This window comes from Erpetoichthys calabaricus, chromosome 11 (assembly GCF_900747795.2).
Source record: "Erpetoichthys calabaricus chromosome 11, fErpCal1.3, whole genome shotgun sequence".
Lineage (NCBI taxonomy): Eukaryota > Metazoa > Chordata > Cladistia > Polypteriformes > Polypteridae > Erpetoichthys > Erpetoichthys calabaricus.
In genome coordinates this window covers 61,566,580-61,582,636 of record NC_041404.2, presented here as the reverse complement: position 1 = coordinate 61,582,636, position 16,057 = coordinate 61,566,580, and the positions used below count along the sequence as shown (strand labels likewise).

At 47.9% G+C, this 16,057-nt stretch overlaps 1 protein-coding gene across 4 annotated transcripts in view; it reads right to left on the bottom strand.

Moving 5' to 3' along the window:
- The window catches only part of LOC114660455 (serine/threonine-protein phosphatase 2A 55 kDa regulatory subunit B beta isoform), a 201,691-nt gene that overhangs the window by 13,835 nt on the left and 171,799 nt on the right, over positions 1-16,057 (bottom strand). For 3 of the 4 annotated variants that reach the window (XM_028813154.2, XM_028813156.2, XM_028813157.2), the window contains 3 exons: positions 5,906-6,003; positions 2,336-2,501; positions 2,137-2,249 (listed from right to left, as the gene is read on the bottom strand). In XM_028813154.2, coding sequence (XP_028668987.1) covers positions 2,137-2,249; positions 2,336-2,501; positions 5,906-6,003 — 377 coding nt within the window. Of the gene's footprint in view, positions 1-2,136; positions 2,250-2,335; positions 2,502-5,905; positions 6,004-15,008; positions 15,159-16,057 lie in introns of those variants that run through there. The other variant, XM_028813158.2, reaches the window with a different exon arrangement.

The window sequence follows — 16,057 nt, the reverse complement described above, 5'->3', positions numbered from 1 at the left end:
TATCTATTTATCTAACAATGATAAGAATGAAAATGACAATGGTTATGCATATGGTCTTTGTTGTCCATCTACTGTATTTACTATATAGTGCCTTTCATATCTATCTGTATGTGCCATATACAGTACATACATACATACTTGTTTATCTATTATATGTGTTAGATAGATAGATAGATAGATAGATAGATAGATAGATAGATAGATAGATAGATAGATAGTGCCTTTTCTATCTATCTATCATACAGCGCCTTTCACATCTATTTCCCTATTATATACTGTAGTGTATTTCCTGTCTATCTACCTATGACATAATGTCTTTCATATTCATTCATCTACTGTATATGTTAATACAGCATATTTCCTGGGTATCTCCCTCTCTGTCTCTCTCTCTCTCATATAGTGCCTTTCTTATTCATTTACTTATTGTAGTATTCACATGGATAGATATGAAAGGGACTAATATAGTGCCTTTTATGTGTATCTTATATAGTGCCTTTCATGGCTATCGATTATAGAATGCCTTTCAACCTTATGATTCTGTGTAATAAAGTACATTTCATATGTCTCCCATCTAACTAATATAGTGCCTTTCACATCTATCTAATAAGAGTATATTTCACACCTATCTATCCACCCTTCTTACAGAGTATTTTCCATATCCCTTGTATAGCAGTTTTCTTATACAGCATTTTTCATATTTCTCGTACACTGCAACTTTCATGTTGATTTCTGGCACATAGCAAAAGTATTAATGCTGTTCTGTGTGCATAAAACAGTCCAGTGAAATTCTCAATTACATATTCGACTGTCACACAACACGTCATCACACTCTGGGCTGTGAGAAATAAGAATGGATTAATAGCCGGAGCTTCATTAATACAATCAGGGGTGCTGATTGGGATTATTAAATTATCCTCTTCATCACAGGCACCATCATCACTGTAACCCTCACTCTATGTGTTCTCCTTTATGTCTGTTTATCTTACACCGTCTCTCTAACATCAGCCCGTCGTAAAGCCTTTCATAGCTCTCTAAATATTATACCTATATGGTGTCTTTCATACAGAGCTATTGATATAGCGCCCTTCACATCAATCTAAAATTGTGCTTTCACATCACCCCTCTAATACAGCGCCTTTCATATCTGTCTTACATAGCAGTTAATATGTGTTGTATATAGCGCCTTTCATGTCTATCATACACAGCACCTTTTATATATATCTACAGTAGTATATACTGTATAGTGCCTTTCATACACCTCTATTACAAATAGCACCTCCTGTTATATGTAGTGCCTTTCTCATCTGTCTATCATGCACAGCACCTTTCATGTCAGTTACACACAGCACCTTTCCTATCTGTCTGTTATATTCAGTCAGTTATTGTCCACCTCGCTATATCCTAACACAGGGTCATGGGGGTCTACTGGAGCCAATCCCAGCCAACACAGGGCGCAAGGCAGGAAACAAACCCCGGGCAGGGTGCCAGCCCACCACAGGGCACACACACACTAGGGACAATTTAGAATCACCAATGCACCCAACCTGCATGTCTTTGGACTGTGGGAGGAAATCCACACAGACGTGGGGAGAACATGCAAACTCCATGCAGGGAGGACCTGGGAAGCGAACCCAGACGAGTCTCCTCACTGCGAGGCAGCAGCGCTACCCACTGCGCCGCCCTGTTATATATATAGTGTAGTACCTTTCATATATATCTACTGTATGTAGTGCCTTTCCTGTATGAAGGTTGTATGTGTTGCCTTTCACATCTGTCTAACATCTTGAGCACCTTTCATGTCTCTCTTGTATATAGCGCCTTTCATATCTATCTGTCTACTGTGGTGCGTTTCATTTTGGTCATCAGTCTTAGCAGGTTTTTGCGTTTTCTTATCGTTTTCTCCTTGCGCATTTATTTAAGGCCACCGGCACATTGGGCTGACTGCTGATTCCCAGCCTGCCCGGTGTAAGCGTGGCCACATGTGCCAGACAGACTGGCCACCCACCCAGGTTCGGTTCCTTCCTGCCTTGAGCTGCAGCAGCGAGTGAGAATTGCGATGTGCACATGACAAACGAACCGCCACGAAATGACAACGGGGATGAACGCAGCGCAGTCACAACGCCCGCCGTTTCTTACCCGCAGCATGGTGATGGTAGAAGGGTCTCGAATGCGGCCGTCATCGTCCTTGAGATTGTAGCCTTCCGGCCTCCTGCCGCGCTCGCTGACCTTCCACAGCTTCACCGTCTTGTCTGTGGAGATAAAGAGCCGTCAGGCACCGAGCGATTTGTTTGCCCGGTCGTATCGGGAAGTCCGCCAGTGCCGGACGATGGCTTACCGTTGGTGGAGAGCAGGAAGTAGGCGGCGTTCTGCTGGGGCAGCCATCGGATTTTGTTGATCTTCTCCTCGATCTCCAAGCTCTTCAGGTAATCAAATTCGGGCTCGTGGCTCTGAAAGGTGCTGTAAACATTGTACTCCCCTCGCCGGTGAGGCTGGTTTTTACTCTGGACAGAGGGGGCACAAATAAATAAAAAAATAAAAAGTTAAATACATAAAATGAACAAAGATAAATAAATAAATAAATGAACAAAAATGAATAAATAAATAAATAAATAAAATAAACATAAAAAAATAAATAAAACGAACAAAGATAAATAAATAAATAAATAAATAAAATAAACATAAAAAAATAAATAAAACGAACAAAGATAAATAAATAAATAAGTAAATTAAAATAAATAAATAAACAAATAAATAAAAATAAATAAATAAAATGAACAAAGATACATAAATAAAATAAACAAATAAATAAATAAAATGAACAAAGATAAATAAATAAATAAAATAAAACAAATAAACAAAATGAAGAAAGATAAATAAATAAATAAAATGAACCAAAATAAATAAATAAATTAATTTAAAAAATTGAACATAAACAAACAAACAAATAAATAAATAAAATGAACATAAATAAATAAATAAATAAATAAAACTTTTGATTTCCACAGAAACCAATGAAACAAAAACAGCCAGCGGGCACAGCCGAGTGGCACAGACATTGGGACTCTGGGAGCTCTCCTGTGTGAACTAGGCATGTTCTCCCTGTTGGTCATGCAGATTGGTGAGCTGTGTGTACGGGCACCATGTGGATGAGCCAACTGATTAGACGGGTACACCATCTGGGGCCATCACAGGGTTGGCACTGCTGGTACAGTTTTTGGCCTTTTATTGACATAGCTGCTTGCAGAAAATGAACAACTGCATGTACTGTAGAGATACCTGCCAGGGTTCCGGGTTCAAACCATTTGCTGTGTGGGGGTCTGCATGCCCCCCCCCCCATGGCCCTGTAGGCTCTTTGGTTTCCTCCAGCACTATAAAGACGTGTCTGAGGTTTCTTAAGTCCAGACAATGATAATGGAGAATCCATAATGAGATCCCGTCCTCCTTGGTTAGCTTTGCAATTGGTAGGCCGTGTGTGTGTGTGTGTGCGAGTGAATGAGAGCGTGTGCCCCGTGATGCCCACTGGGATGAGCTCCTGTCACCCTATTAGGAGGCAGCAATGAAATGTATGAATGAAAAGCTGCCATCCTGGTGCTCCACAGACCGCCTTGGTTCAGTTCCCATCCCAGTCGCTGTCTATGTGGAGATGGCATGCTCTCCCTGTGCCCCTGATATAACTCCTTGCAGAAGACGAATGAATGCCCGGGTTCAAACCCTGTATGGCATCTGCAAGTTGTCCTTGTGGCTTGGAGAACTTCTCTCTTTGGGTTCTTTCAGTGCCATAAAGAGGATTGTGTGTATGGCAGGGCAATGGGGAGGTGGGGGGACTCTAAACCCACCCTACATGGGCGACTGAATGTGATGCCTGCTGGGACGGGCACCTGCGACCCATTTAAAAAACACCAAATGAATGTATGGATAAATGGCTGCCATCAAAACCCCCCAGCAGTTTGAGGGTCCCGAGGTTCAAACCCTGACCCGGCTGTTTGTCAGATTCTCTGCTTGGCCTTGGGGTCTCCTGTGGTACCATGGAGACGTGTGTGTGTGTGTGTGTGTGTGTGTATTTGTTAGGTCAATGGGCGACTTTAAACTGGAAGTGAATGGCAGTGTGCCCAGTGATGCCAGCTGAGACAGACTTCTGCAGCTCTGTTGCCAAAGATCATTTATAGCGCCTTCACTTTTTTTTCAGGTCATGCAAACATTTTTTTTTTCCTCATCCATCACCGCCGAATATCAAAGAGTGAGGAAGTGAGGGAGGAGTTTAGGAATTTTTGAACAACACCCCCTTGACTGGACCACTCAGACCCCCTGCTTTGGCTCAGGTGGCATCCATCCTGTTGACCACCGTTGAGATGTTTGGAGTCCACCGGTGGGTAATTCACTGACTGGACGGATTAGGAAAGACGCACACACCTCTCTGTAGGAGGTCCACCAGGTGGGCACAAAGCGAGCCAGGAGGTCAAAGAGATGACGGAAGACGAGGACCTGAGGAAGACTGCAGTGCTGAAGGGTCCTAAGAGCGAGCACAGTGGTCTCCATTATTCTAACGGCCACACTGGACAATCACAGAAGAAGGACCTCGGTAAGAGACGGGACCAAGAAACTAATGGAGTGCCCAGGGGACCTGTGTGGAAACAGGAGAAACTTCCAGAAGGGAGAACACCACTGCAACACTCCACCAGTCTGGGCATTACAGTACGGCACAGTGGCCAAAACGACCAACCTCGAGTCAAAGACACGCCGAGATCTGCTTGGCATTTGCCAAAAGGAACCTGCAGGACTCACCGACTGTGACAAACGAGCTTCTCTGGTCTGAGGAAACCAAAATTAGGGCCACATCTGCAGGCGCCACTCATCACCTGTGCTCTGCCACTCCAGGGGTGAAGCAGGCTGGTGGCACTCAGAGACCGGAGGGAGAGCTGAGGGCCAAGTCCAGAGATGCCCTCAATGAAGGTCTGCTCAGAGCACTCTGGACCCCCTGGTGGGCCACAAAGCAAAGACCACACAGGAGCGGCTTGGGGACAACGCTGGGAATGGCCTTGAGTGGCCCAACCAGAGTGCGGACTTGACCGTCTCTAGAGAGATCTGACAACAGCTGGCCACTGGCAGAGAACAAGGGCACAACACCCCAAATCCAAGTGCCAAACCCAAGACCACCCCAGGCTGGAGTGAAGGGTCAATGGGGTATCTCTGTCTTGTAATGGAAAGGCACTAAGGGTCCCTGGTCCTGCACTCCGTTCTCAGCCTCGTCACTCTCGTTATGGAGATGGCACGTTCTACCCGTCTCTGGGACTTTCCTCTGCCATCCCACAGCAACACCTGCCAGGGTCTCGGGTTCAAACCCTAGCCTGACCAATCACTTGATGGCATCTGCACCTTCTCCCCGTGGTCTTCATTTGGGTGGACAGGGGACTCTAAATTGGCCTCATGTGAGTGAATGAATAAGAGTGTGCCCGGCGATGCCCACTGGGATGGACTTCTGTCAGAAAGCAGTGAGTGAACGTTGGCTGCCATCCTGGTGCCTCCATTGAGTCTATGTGGGGGTCTGCGTGTTCCCCCTGTGTCAGTTGTAGGACCGTGCTGGATATCAGAGATTTGTAAGTCGCTTTGGAACAAACTGTCCGCTTAGAAAATAAAGTAAAGCCAAGGCCATAAAGTCCAAGGGGGGCTCAGCATTCACAGTTAAGCCCCCCTACCCCCCCCCACCATCCATTAGATGTACATTAGCATTCCCAAATTTAGGAATAACGCAGGCCATCAGGGGTCTGTGAGTCAATAACTGAAAGTGCATTAGAGGGAGCGTCTGGACTCGGCGGGCAGACATTTACATGATGGAGGTGAGGGGAAAGGGGGGATCACACTCTGACGCAAGTCAAAAGACCACCGGACGCCATTCAGCGCCACTTACCTCCTGCTCGCGCTGGAAGATCACCACACGGCCGCCCTTGTCTCCAGTCGCCAGCAACTCCCCTGTGTGGTTGAATTCAACCGTGGATATTATGTCAGCTGAAAGACAAAAGCATCAGAAGGGGGGAGTCAGGGACCACCAGCACACTCGACGAGTTCAGCCCCCAGGCCCAAACACATTTTCTCAGGTTCTTTTCTGAGTGGCCACTAGATGGCGCATCCCTGGTAGTCTTCACACTCGATAAAAGCAGCGGGCATCCCAGGGGCACAACTTTGGGATTTGAACCCAGAAAGGCCACGGACCCCCACCTCTAAGAGCTGCCGTGGCAGACCACCCTGCCATCCCATCATTACTGTGCCTTTGAGGATTGATAAAGTGCCACCTATCTATGTCTCTGACCTTATATAGCGCCTTTCACAACCGGCTGTGTTGCTGCTGGAGCAGGTGAATCCCCTCTGGGGGGATCAATGAAGTTCGATCAGCACACGGAATTTATACACCGCACGTCTCTACAGGTCATCTCTGTCCGCTTTTACAGACGCCCCCTATAGTGTATATACAGTAGCTGGGAATCAATGAAGTGCCATCTGTGGTCCGTTACAGACCACCTTTCGTATAAATCAGTCTGCGTGTCCATCTGTCCACTTCTACCATCCTGAGCCTCCCTCTCTGTCTTATTTAGCTCCTCTCATATCAATGTGTTACATGTAGTAGCTGTCATTCATTGTCACGTGTGCAGAGTTCACCTTCTTCAGCACTGCCACCGTCACCATCATTAGAGGTTTATGACTGTCACACGTGCTGAGCTCACTCATTACCAACCAAAGCTGCTTACCCAGAGTGGGCTTGTGTGGAAGCTGGAGCCGTCCCAACAGCCATCTGGCGTGACAGTCCCAGGGCATGGTGGCAGCTCATTGCAGAATGAAGACGGGGGGACACGTCTAACGTCACCAGTCCGCATACCCTGCATGTCAAATCCAAAGTCCGCACAGGGAGGACGTGGGATGGTGGGACGTGAACCTTGGCCTCCATCACTGACATTCTATCATATAGCACCTTTCATATCCATCTATCTAATGAGACGCACTTCATATCCATCTAAAGGGGCAACTCTGTAGACCCTCGACTGCAGTGCCTTTCATGTCATTCCAGTAGAGTATTTCACTTTGACCTGTCTATTTTATATAGTGCCTTTCATGTCTGTCTCACACACAGTCTTTCACGTTTCTCTTATATAGCACCTTTCATTTCTGTATATAGAGCACATTGCCAATGTCTCTACTATCTACGTGTCTTCATATCCAGCGGCCGATTTACATATGGGCAACATGGGCAGTGCCATGCTGAGAGTGGCACAGGGAGTCTGCACCCAAAAATTCAGAATGGTGATTACAGCCTGAGCTGGTCGACGCATTAGGGGTGCCGATTATGAACGTTAAGTGTGCGTTATGTACACAGAGGGGCTACACTCTGAACGATGACCATGGGTGGGGGTCTAATACTGACTGCCCTCTAAGGGCACCAAGGGACACCATGGGGGCACCTAAGGCACCAATGGGTTTTGACTGGCACCATTTACGTCGATCTCTCTAAGACGGCATACTGTGTGCAAAACAGTCGGCATGTGCGGCCATCTTCACAAAGATTCCTGTCTGAAATGAGGGGATGAAAAATACGAGCGGCACCTTTGGGGAGCCTTTAGATTGGTATCATGATATGCCCAAAAGGACAAAAAGATACGTGTGTGTGTGTGCTGCACATTTTACTGTATGCATATATACACATATATAAATATATACTGTATATATAGATTACAGTTATCATTACTATTATATTATACAGTGTCCCTAATATCCGTTTATCTTATATAGCCCCTTACACTCCTGTCTGTCCATCTACTGAACAGCATCTTTCATATCGATCTGTCTGTGTTATACAATATTACATTTCAAACCCATGTAACTCATATCAGGGACGTGGACATATAGCGCCTTTCATATCTGTTAATGACACTATGGGTTTGTCACTGGCCTTTATTTTGCTCAAACTACACAAAAAGGTGGACTAGTCAAATTCTGCCGAAATTTGGCAGTTTCAAATTTTACCACAAGGTGGCAGTCACGAATCAGCCTACTTAAACTGGCCTTGAGGTCGCACCGAAGTGTCGGGTCATTGATGTCGTCTGTCCGCCGGCAGTAAACTAAAAATGTAAAGGTCAGTCAATCCCGTAGAATTTTGACAGATTTGGGGGTCCCGTGTCCATATTTAGCAGACAAAGGGCGGGGATTGAGATTCGAAACGTTTCGGAGGACACCAAATAAAGCCAGTGAAACGAACGAGAGAGGACATCCACCTTCAACAAAGGGGGGAAAAACGGGCAGGGGGCTTAGCCAGAGCCACTCTAAAGACACGGGGACAAGAAACAAAATACAATGGAGCTTATTGTCAAGTTCGTATGGAGAATGTGATCAGTGTCTCCATCAATGACTTTATCAATAATCTGAACCCATCAGCAACTCGGATCCCAGCAGAGATTTCTATTCCACCACAAGGGGGCAGGCTCGGACTGTATGTTCTAATGACCACCTGCTGAACTATAAAGCGCAGTAAGAGGGGCAAATGAGTGTGTGGTGGACAGGGCGGGCAGCGGGCACGTGCCATGTTGGTGACTGGGCATGTGGGTGGGAGTTTCACTTTGAACTGTACCTGTGTTACTGCGATGATAGGAAAGGTGCTGTATGAGGCAGCTGTGAAAGATTCTGCATGACAGATTTGAAAGGCACTATATAAATTAGCACTGAAACGTACTCTATTAACATTTAGACAGATGTAGAAGGTGCTATGATAGATAGCTGTGAAAAGCACTATATAATAGATAGATAGATAGATAGATAGATAGATAGATAGATAGATAGATAGATAGATAGATAGATAGGATATGAAAGGCACTATATCATAGATAGATAAATAGATGTCAAAGGCACTATAAGATAGATAGAATATGAAAGGCGCTATATGATAGATAGATAGATGTCAAAGGCACTATAAGATAGATAGAATATGAAAGGCGCTATATGATAGATAGATAGATAGATAGATAGATAGATAGATGTCAAAGGCACTATAAGATAGATAGAATATGAAAGGCGCTATATGATTGATAGATAGATAAGCTTCTCTTCTGTCTGTTAGTCCCAGTGCTCCCGGGTTTTTTCACTAATTCACGGGTTGTCAGCTCTCTGAGCCGCCCCTACGACTAAAGACCCCCCGACTATTTTGTTGTCGCCTCCCGAAATAAAAGCACTTGACATCTCTGTCAGTCATACGTAACAACAGAAGGGTCTTATTTCGGACTTCCAGCTCGTTCTGCCAATCGCGTCACTTTGGGCACAAAGACGCCAGTGGCAGTCGAAGCTGATTTGGAGTCCTGGATGGAGTGGACGGACGTCGCCCCTAGTTCTTCGTAGTCGATATTATTCGACTTCGGTGACCTGTGCACCCCCCCCCCCCTTCCCGTATATATCGCGGATTTAAATAAGGGGGGGGGGGGGGGGGGTAACAGCGGCCACTCAGTATCCTCAGAGTTCGACGACCGGTTGTGTTTCTCCTTGGTGTCCGAAGAGCGCCCCCCTTAATTTTCATAAATGTCCGAGTGGATCGCCTACGGCTCTGTGAGACCCTCCTCAGCGTGCAGCGGGACGGCTCGGTGTGCTGGCGAAGTCGGATTTTTACGACAGCGCATTCCCGGCGTTCCTTCCCGCAGGAATTCTCCTCTTCCTGTCCTCATTCCACTCCTTTGAGTTTATGGCGCCATAACGGCACTCTGCGGTGCGATCGGGGGGTGCGCGGCCGCCTCAGCTCCTGTTAACACGCCTCACGTCGGTAATGAAGTAGATAATGAAGCGGGCGGGCGGGCTGGCGGCTTTGCTTTGTTCACGCGCTTTGATTTCTATGCAAAACAGCTCATTAATAAAAGCCGCCAAATGGCACCGTTTGTAACGCCTCGGCCGTGTTTGGGTTGAGGCGCGCTGAATGAAAGAGCAAAGTCAGCGGAAATTCGCCTTTAAACACCCGGCGTGTCAGGGCGGTAACAGGAATGAAAGGAACAAAGCGAGGCAGCCATCTGACAAGAGTCAGTCAAAGGTCCGCAGACACCAAACCAACAAGTAGACATCATTTATATAGCGCCTTCCTGTGGTGAACACCGTGCCAGGGTGCTTTACGACACAGAACTGCAGCACAATCGTCCTCAGCCGTCCGATGCGACCCACTGAAGGCCAAACGCTGAGCCAATAAGGGGATACAACAACACCACCACTATTTATAAAGCGCCTTTCAGTGGTGAACCCGTGACGGGTATCGGCGTATTGAGCACCGCCAGACGTGCACCAAATCACACAAGTGAGTGAGCAGCAGGGGCACAGCTGACTGAATGTCTTAACCCTTTCGACCCTGGATTTTCTGTTTTTATGGGAAAAATTATTTGTGTGAGATATTTTACCTTTGGGGTGTCTAGGAATCTCAAAAAATGAAAAAAAAATCGCTATTATTCTCACAGTCTTCTTGAGGAAATAAAATCGGAAGTGGAGCTACTTCCTATGTGGTGCGTCCATTTTCAGTTTCGCGGACTGTATGCCAGTCTCTCCGGTCTGCGCTAATAGTAACACGGGCCGAAAGAGTTAATATAGCGCCTTTCTGCGGCGAAAAGCACCCCGGAATGCTTTGATAGAGAATGACAGTGCAGTTGAATTCACGGGTCTGTACTTTGGCTGTCAAGAAACATGAACGCGAGTCGATGGAGGGGTGCCTTCATATAGCGCCTTTCAATGGCGAATCCTTTAATAATAATGCTACAAGTGTTTCACATTATCAGGACACGAGCACAGACAAGTCAATCCAATGTGACACAAGTGAGCCAATGGGAGGGTCACCACAAGCAACACATATTTATATAGCGCCTTTCTATTAGGAATTCCATCCCAAGGTGGTATACGATACAGAGGTGCTAACAGGTGAGGAGACTCGCACACAGTCAGCCAATGGAGGGCTTACAACAAACAAGAACGTATATAGTGCCTTGAAATAGCGCAGCCTACAAAGGGATAATAAAACTGAGGCGACTGAACAAAAAGCCCACAGGAACCAACACGACGCATTTATATAGCGCCTTTCCACAGCCAGCTCTTAAAAGGTGTAACACAGTCGTCCCTACCTTCTGCAGCTTGAGCACAAAAATGGCGGAATTACAACAGACAGATCAAAATATGGCGCCTTTCAATGGTGGACACCAATCCAAGGGGCTCTGTGACAAAGACCTGCAGCCCACCTCCTGTCTCCATATGGCTTACAGAGGGAGCACAGACAGGTGAGACGACTCATCCCAAGCCACAGCAGATGTATTTATATAGCGCCTTTCCAGAGAGGATGATGCCATGTTCTTTGTGTCACTAGGATGTGCTCAGAGCCACACGGGTGGTCAAGGATGAGGACTTTGTCACTTCTGGTCCCAGGCCTTGTCCACAAAGCCACACAGCAGATGCTCCTACCCGTCATAGGCTGTGTGGAGTTTGCGTGTTCTCCCGGTGCCCACCTGCTTCAATTACTGCTGTTCTAGTTTAGTAGGAGCTGGGGACTCTAAACTGAACCCATGTGCGTGGGTGGGCACTGTGGCGACGGTGCTAGGACAGGCTAAGCAGGTTGTATAAAGTGAAGGGCGCAATGAATGAAGGGGCTCTGTGAAGCATCAGGAGCAGGTGCCAGCGTGTTCTAGCGTGTGCTTGGTCAATCAATGCTGCCCCCTAGTGGCTAAAACATACATACACACTCAATGCCAGTTAGGGATGCCCACCTCAATTACGGCACAGCCCTCTCTTAAAAAGTCTAGTTAATCTCAAGTGGGATACCATAGTATTTAGTGCCAGTGCCACACTGACCCGGCATCTTGGGTTCATTGTCTGACTGGATTCTGCACATTCTACCCGTGTCATTGTGGCATCTCCTCCCAGATCCCTCAAAATGCCAACAGGTGGAAGGTGGCAGAAAATGGCAGAGTCAAAACCGATGAATCAAGCTGACCTTTCATCAAATCCAGAAACAAAACCAAAGTGTTTGCTCTTTCATCTGCCATAATCTGGCTTGGCACTGCAGTGGTTGGCACAGCTGGTTCATTGATCCAGCGCACCAAGCTCAAATCCTGAAAGCAGAACTTCAGTGGCATTTGAATGAAGGCAGCCAGCGTGGCATAGTGGGCAAGGTGGTGGACTTCCAACCCTGAGGCTGTGGGTTGAAATCCTGCTGTCTGTCTCTTATATAGTGCCTTTCACATCTGTCTGAGTATCTGATATATGGGACAGTTCACATCCTTCTGTTATATAGCGCCTTTCATTGCTCGCTATGATATAGCGCCTTTCAAACACAGCTCTCTGTTTATATAGGCAGTGTGGTGTTGGACTTCACGCCCTGAAGTTGCAGGTTCAAATCCCACTACTGCCACCACTGTGTGACCCTGAGTAAGTCACTTCACCTGCCTGAGCAGCTTGGAAAAACAAAAGAAATTCAAACAATTGAATCTCAAACGTCATAAGTCATTTTAAATAAAGATGGCAGCCAAATAATAAATAGCAACAATAGACTCAGAGACCGTTGTGACAATTTTGGATGAAGCGTCTGAATGTGGCAGCACCGGTGGCACCATATGACACGACTGCCAGGACTTTAGAAAATCACAACACAAATGAAGTCAACTGGTGACTCTGAGATGCCCATTCGTGAGTGTGATGGACTGGCACGCTGCCCAGTGTTTACTCCTGCCTCGTATCCAATGCTGTCAGCTTGGGCTCCTGTCTCCCATCCACCAAAGCTGATTTAATTGGCACTGCATTAAAATGTAATGGGCAGCAACTAACATCGGAGTCCCCTGCAGAAGATGTACTGTTATGAGGCCACCACCAGGATGAGCTCCGACTCCACTGCCATCGGAATGAAGGGGGGGGGGAATTGGTACAGACTGACTGGTGGCCACTGAATGACTATTGGGTGTCACTATGGGTGTCATCACAAATCTGTTTTCAAATAGAGTCCATCTGTCCATCCTGGAAAAATACATTTAAACAAAGCATCACATTCTGGAATTAACTGTCACTTGTCACCGCAGTGTCACTCCCTGGGGTTTGTCATTCTCTCATCTCTCGCTAAATTAAAACTATTTAACTTAAAGCAAAGCTAAAAAGAGCAAGACGACCGTCTTCTCTTGAGCCCGGACATAGGGGGTCTGCCATGTCAGTACCGATGGCCAGTGGTGGGGTGCTGTGCTGCTCACTTGTTTCTTAGTGGCAGTTCATGGAAGCTCATGGATGACCTTCACTCTGCTGTGGGCACCAGTGACACGGCTTGAACTCGAGTCACCACAAATACCAGCCACATGAGCCCGGTGACAGGCCATCCATGTCTGTCTGTGACTACACGGCACTGCACTACGACTACAGCTCTGGACCACACAAGAACTCTGAAGGTGCCCGAGCAGAAGACCCTTAACGTCCTATGAGTTGTGAGGTGGGGCCTCCATGGCCTGGACATGTGTTTCCAGCTGATCCCTTGGATGCTCGATCGGATTTGAAGAATTTGGTGGCCACGTCAACACCTGGGACCCTTTCTTTGTCATGTTCCTCAAATCATTCTTGAAGAATGTTTGCAATGTGGCAGGGCACAGTGCCATCAGGGAATGCCGTTGGCATGAAGAGGGGTATAAGTGGTCTGCAACAATCTTTATGGAGGTAATACAAGTCAAAGGAATGCCAGGATCCAAAGTTTCCCAGCAGATCATTGCCCGGGTTTGGGTCACATGGCCTACTTCCCATAATGCATCCTGCTGCCATCTCTTCACCTGGTAACCAACACATTCACATCTGATGATCTAAGAGGTTCAGCAGACCAGGCCACCTTCTTCCACTGCTCCATGGTCCAGTTCTGACACTCACCTGCCCATTGAAGGCACTTTTGGTGGTGGACAGGGGTCAGTTTGGGCACTCTGACCACTCAGTGGCTATGCCAGCTTCTTTGTGCTCCAGTGGCTCTTCTGTGGTACTGGACCAGATAGGCTAACCCTCACTCCTCATGCACATCGATGAGCCTCTGGCACTGATGGCCCTGTTCCTGTCTGGACCACCGTTGGTAGAGCTAACCACTTCACAGGACCTGCCATTTTGGGGACCCAGACGTCCCCATGTGACCCTTGACAAAGTCACTCAGCTCCTTATGCTCGCCTGTTTTTCCTGCTTTTTAGCACATCACTTTCAAAAACGGACCGTTCACTCGCTGCCTAATATATGCCACCCTTTGACAGGTGCCACTGTGACGAGATCATCAGTGCTAATCGCTTCACCTGTTGGGGCTGATCGTTCTACGAAGACCCTGGGAAACCTGAATAAATTCATGACTGGGCTGGATTGGCTGTAGGTGAACGGTCAGCTGAGGTGACCACAGGACTGGCACTGGGCCTACCCAGCCGCCCGCCCTTAGGCTGACATCACTCCCAGTCTGTGAGGAGCGTGCGATGCCAAGAGAAGCCCCACCCCCCCAACTGGAGACAAAAGCTCCGGAATGCTGGGAATCTTCCCAAAAGGGCAGCACCTCGGAGAGCGCCGCTGGCATTTGGTGCCCACTTGTGCTACACTGCATGCCACACCTATTGAGCAGGGCCTCTGTAATACCAGAGAACGCCTGGATGGAATCTGCTGCCCATTTCCCTGGGAAACGGGGTGCCCCCCCCCCTCGCTTTAGAAATGCCATGTGATGGATGTTGGCATGAAGCCCTGAGCGCACGCCAACCCTCTTCGCCAATTCAAACCTCCATTTGGATGAGAAGAACGAAAAAAAAAATGAAAAAGAAAAAGCAACTGAATGGACGTTGAGGTGTAAAGCGAGTGACCGCAACAGCGACGGCCATTCAGAAAAGGAAGGGACGCGTCCACTTCATTGAGACACCTGCAGTGCCGCAGACGCGACATCACCTGAAACGCTTTAGGGACGAGCAGGCAGACAGACAGCCAGACAATGAGCTGATGGTGGACAGGTCTATGCCCCCCCCCCCCCCCCCCCCCCTTACCTTTAAGGCACTCTCCTTGGTCTCCTTCAAAGAGATGCATCGGTCTGCGTGGCGCTCACATCCGCTCTCCCCGCCGCCGCCGCCGCCGCTCACGCACGTTTGAAGATCTCCTCGCTAACATTACTTAGCGCCGGCAACCCCCCCCCCCCCACCCCTTACTCTCTTCTAAACACCCACCCCCTCCCACGCCCCCCCCCCCCCGACCCAAAAAGGCAGCCGCACGAGCTTTGGCGAATCTGAACGAGTAGCTGCCTGCGATCTGAAAAGAGTCGTCTGGCACAATAAAACGAAACGCGCCGCTCCTCCGGGAGGCACCGGGACGGCAGGACGACGGCGAAACGGACGCTCCCCTCTCCTTCTCCTGCTTCCCCACTCGCTTATTTTTAATGGTGGTGGAGGGTGTGTGTGTGTGTGTGTGTGGGGGGGGGGCTCTACAACCAAACCCCCCCCCCCCACCACCCGCCCAAATGCTTGCAGCGTGGAGAATTTAAGCGAAGAGGTTGCCATAGAAACGACTCTCGCACCGCAGACTGAGCCAAGCGCGCCGCTCGCAGGGATTTGGGCTGAGACTCCGGGGCTTAAAACGGCGCTAAAAACCCGACAAGTCAAACGTATTGAGGGTTTGCATCGGAAGTTCACGGGAACAATAAACATGTATGGGAACCCGGACCCCCACACTGAAAAAAGGGGCTTCAGACAGCGCCAGAAAACGCGCCAACTTCTACATCATCAATATGACCCCCCAGTCAGTACTTCCTATACATATCATCCTCATCATTATTAATGAGAGCCCCCCATTATCACCAGTATTAATGTGACCTCAACAATATTACCTACAAGTATGCCCCCTATCATCACCATTAACGTTGCCCCCACCAATCAATGTTACCTAGAGATGTAACCTCTCCTTCATCATCATCACCATCAGTGTGAACCTCCCCAAACCGATGCTGCCTACAGATTTGACCCCATCATCATTAATATACAGTTTATTTTTGTATAGCCCAAAATCACACAGGCCCTGCCTCTTGACAGCCCCCCACCCTTGA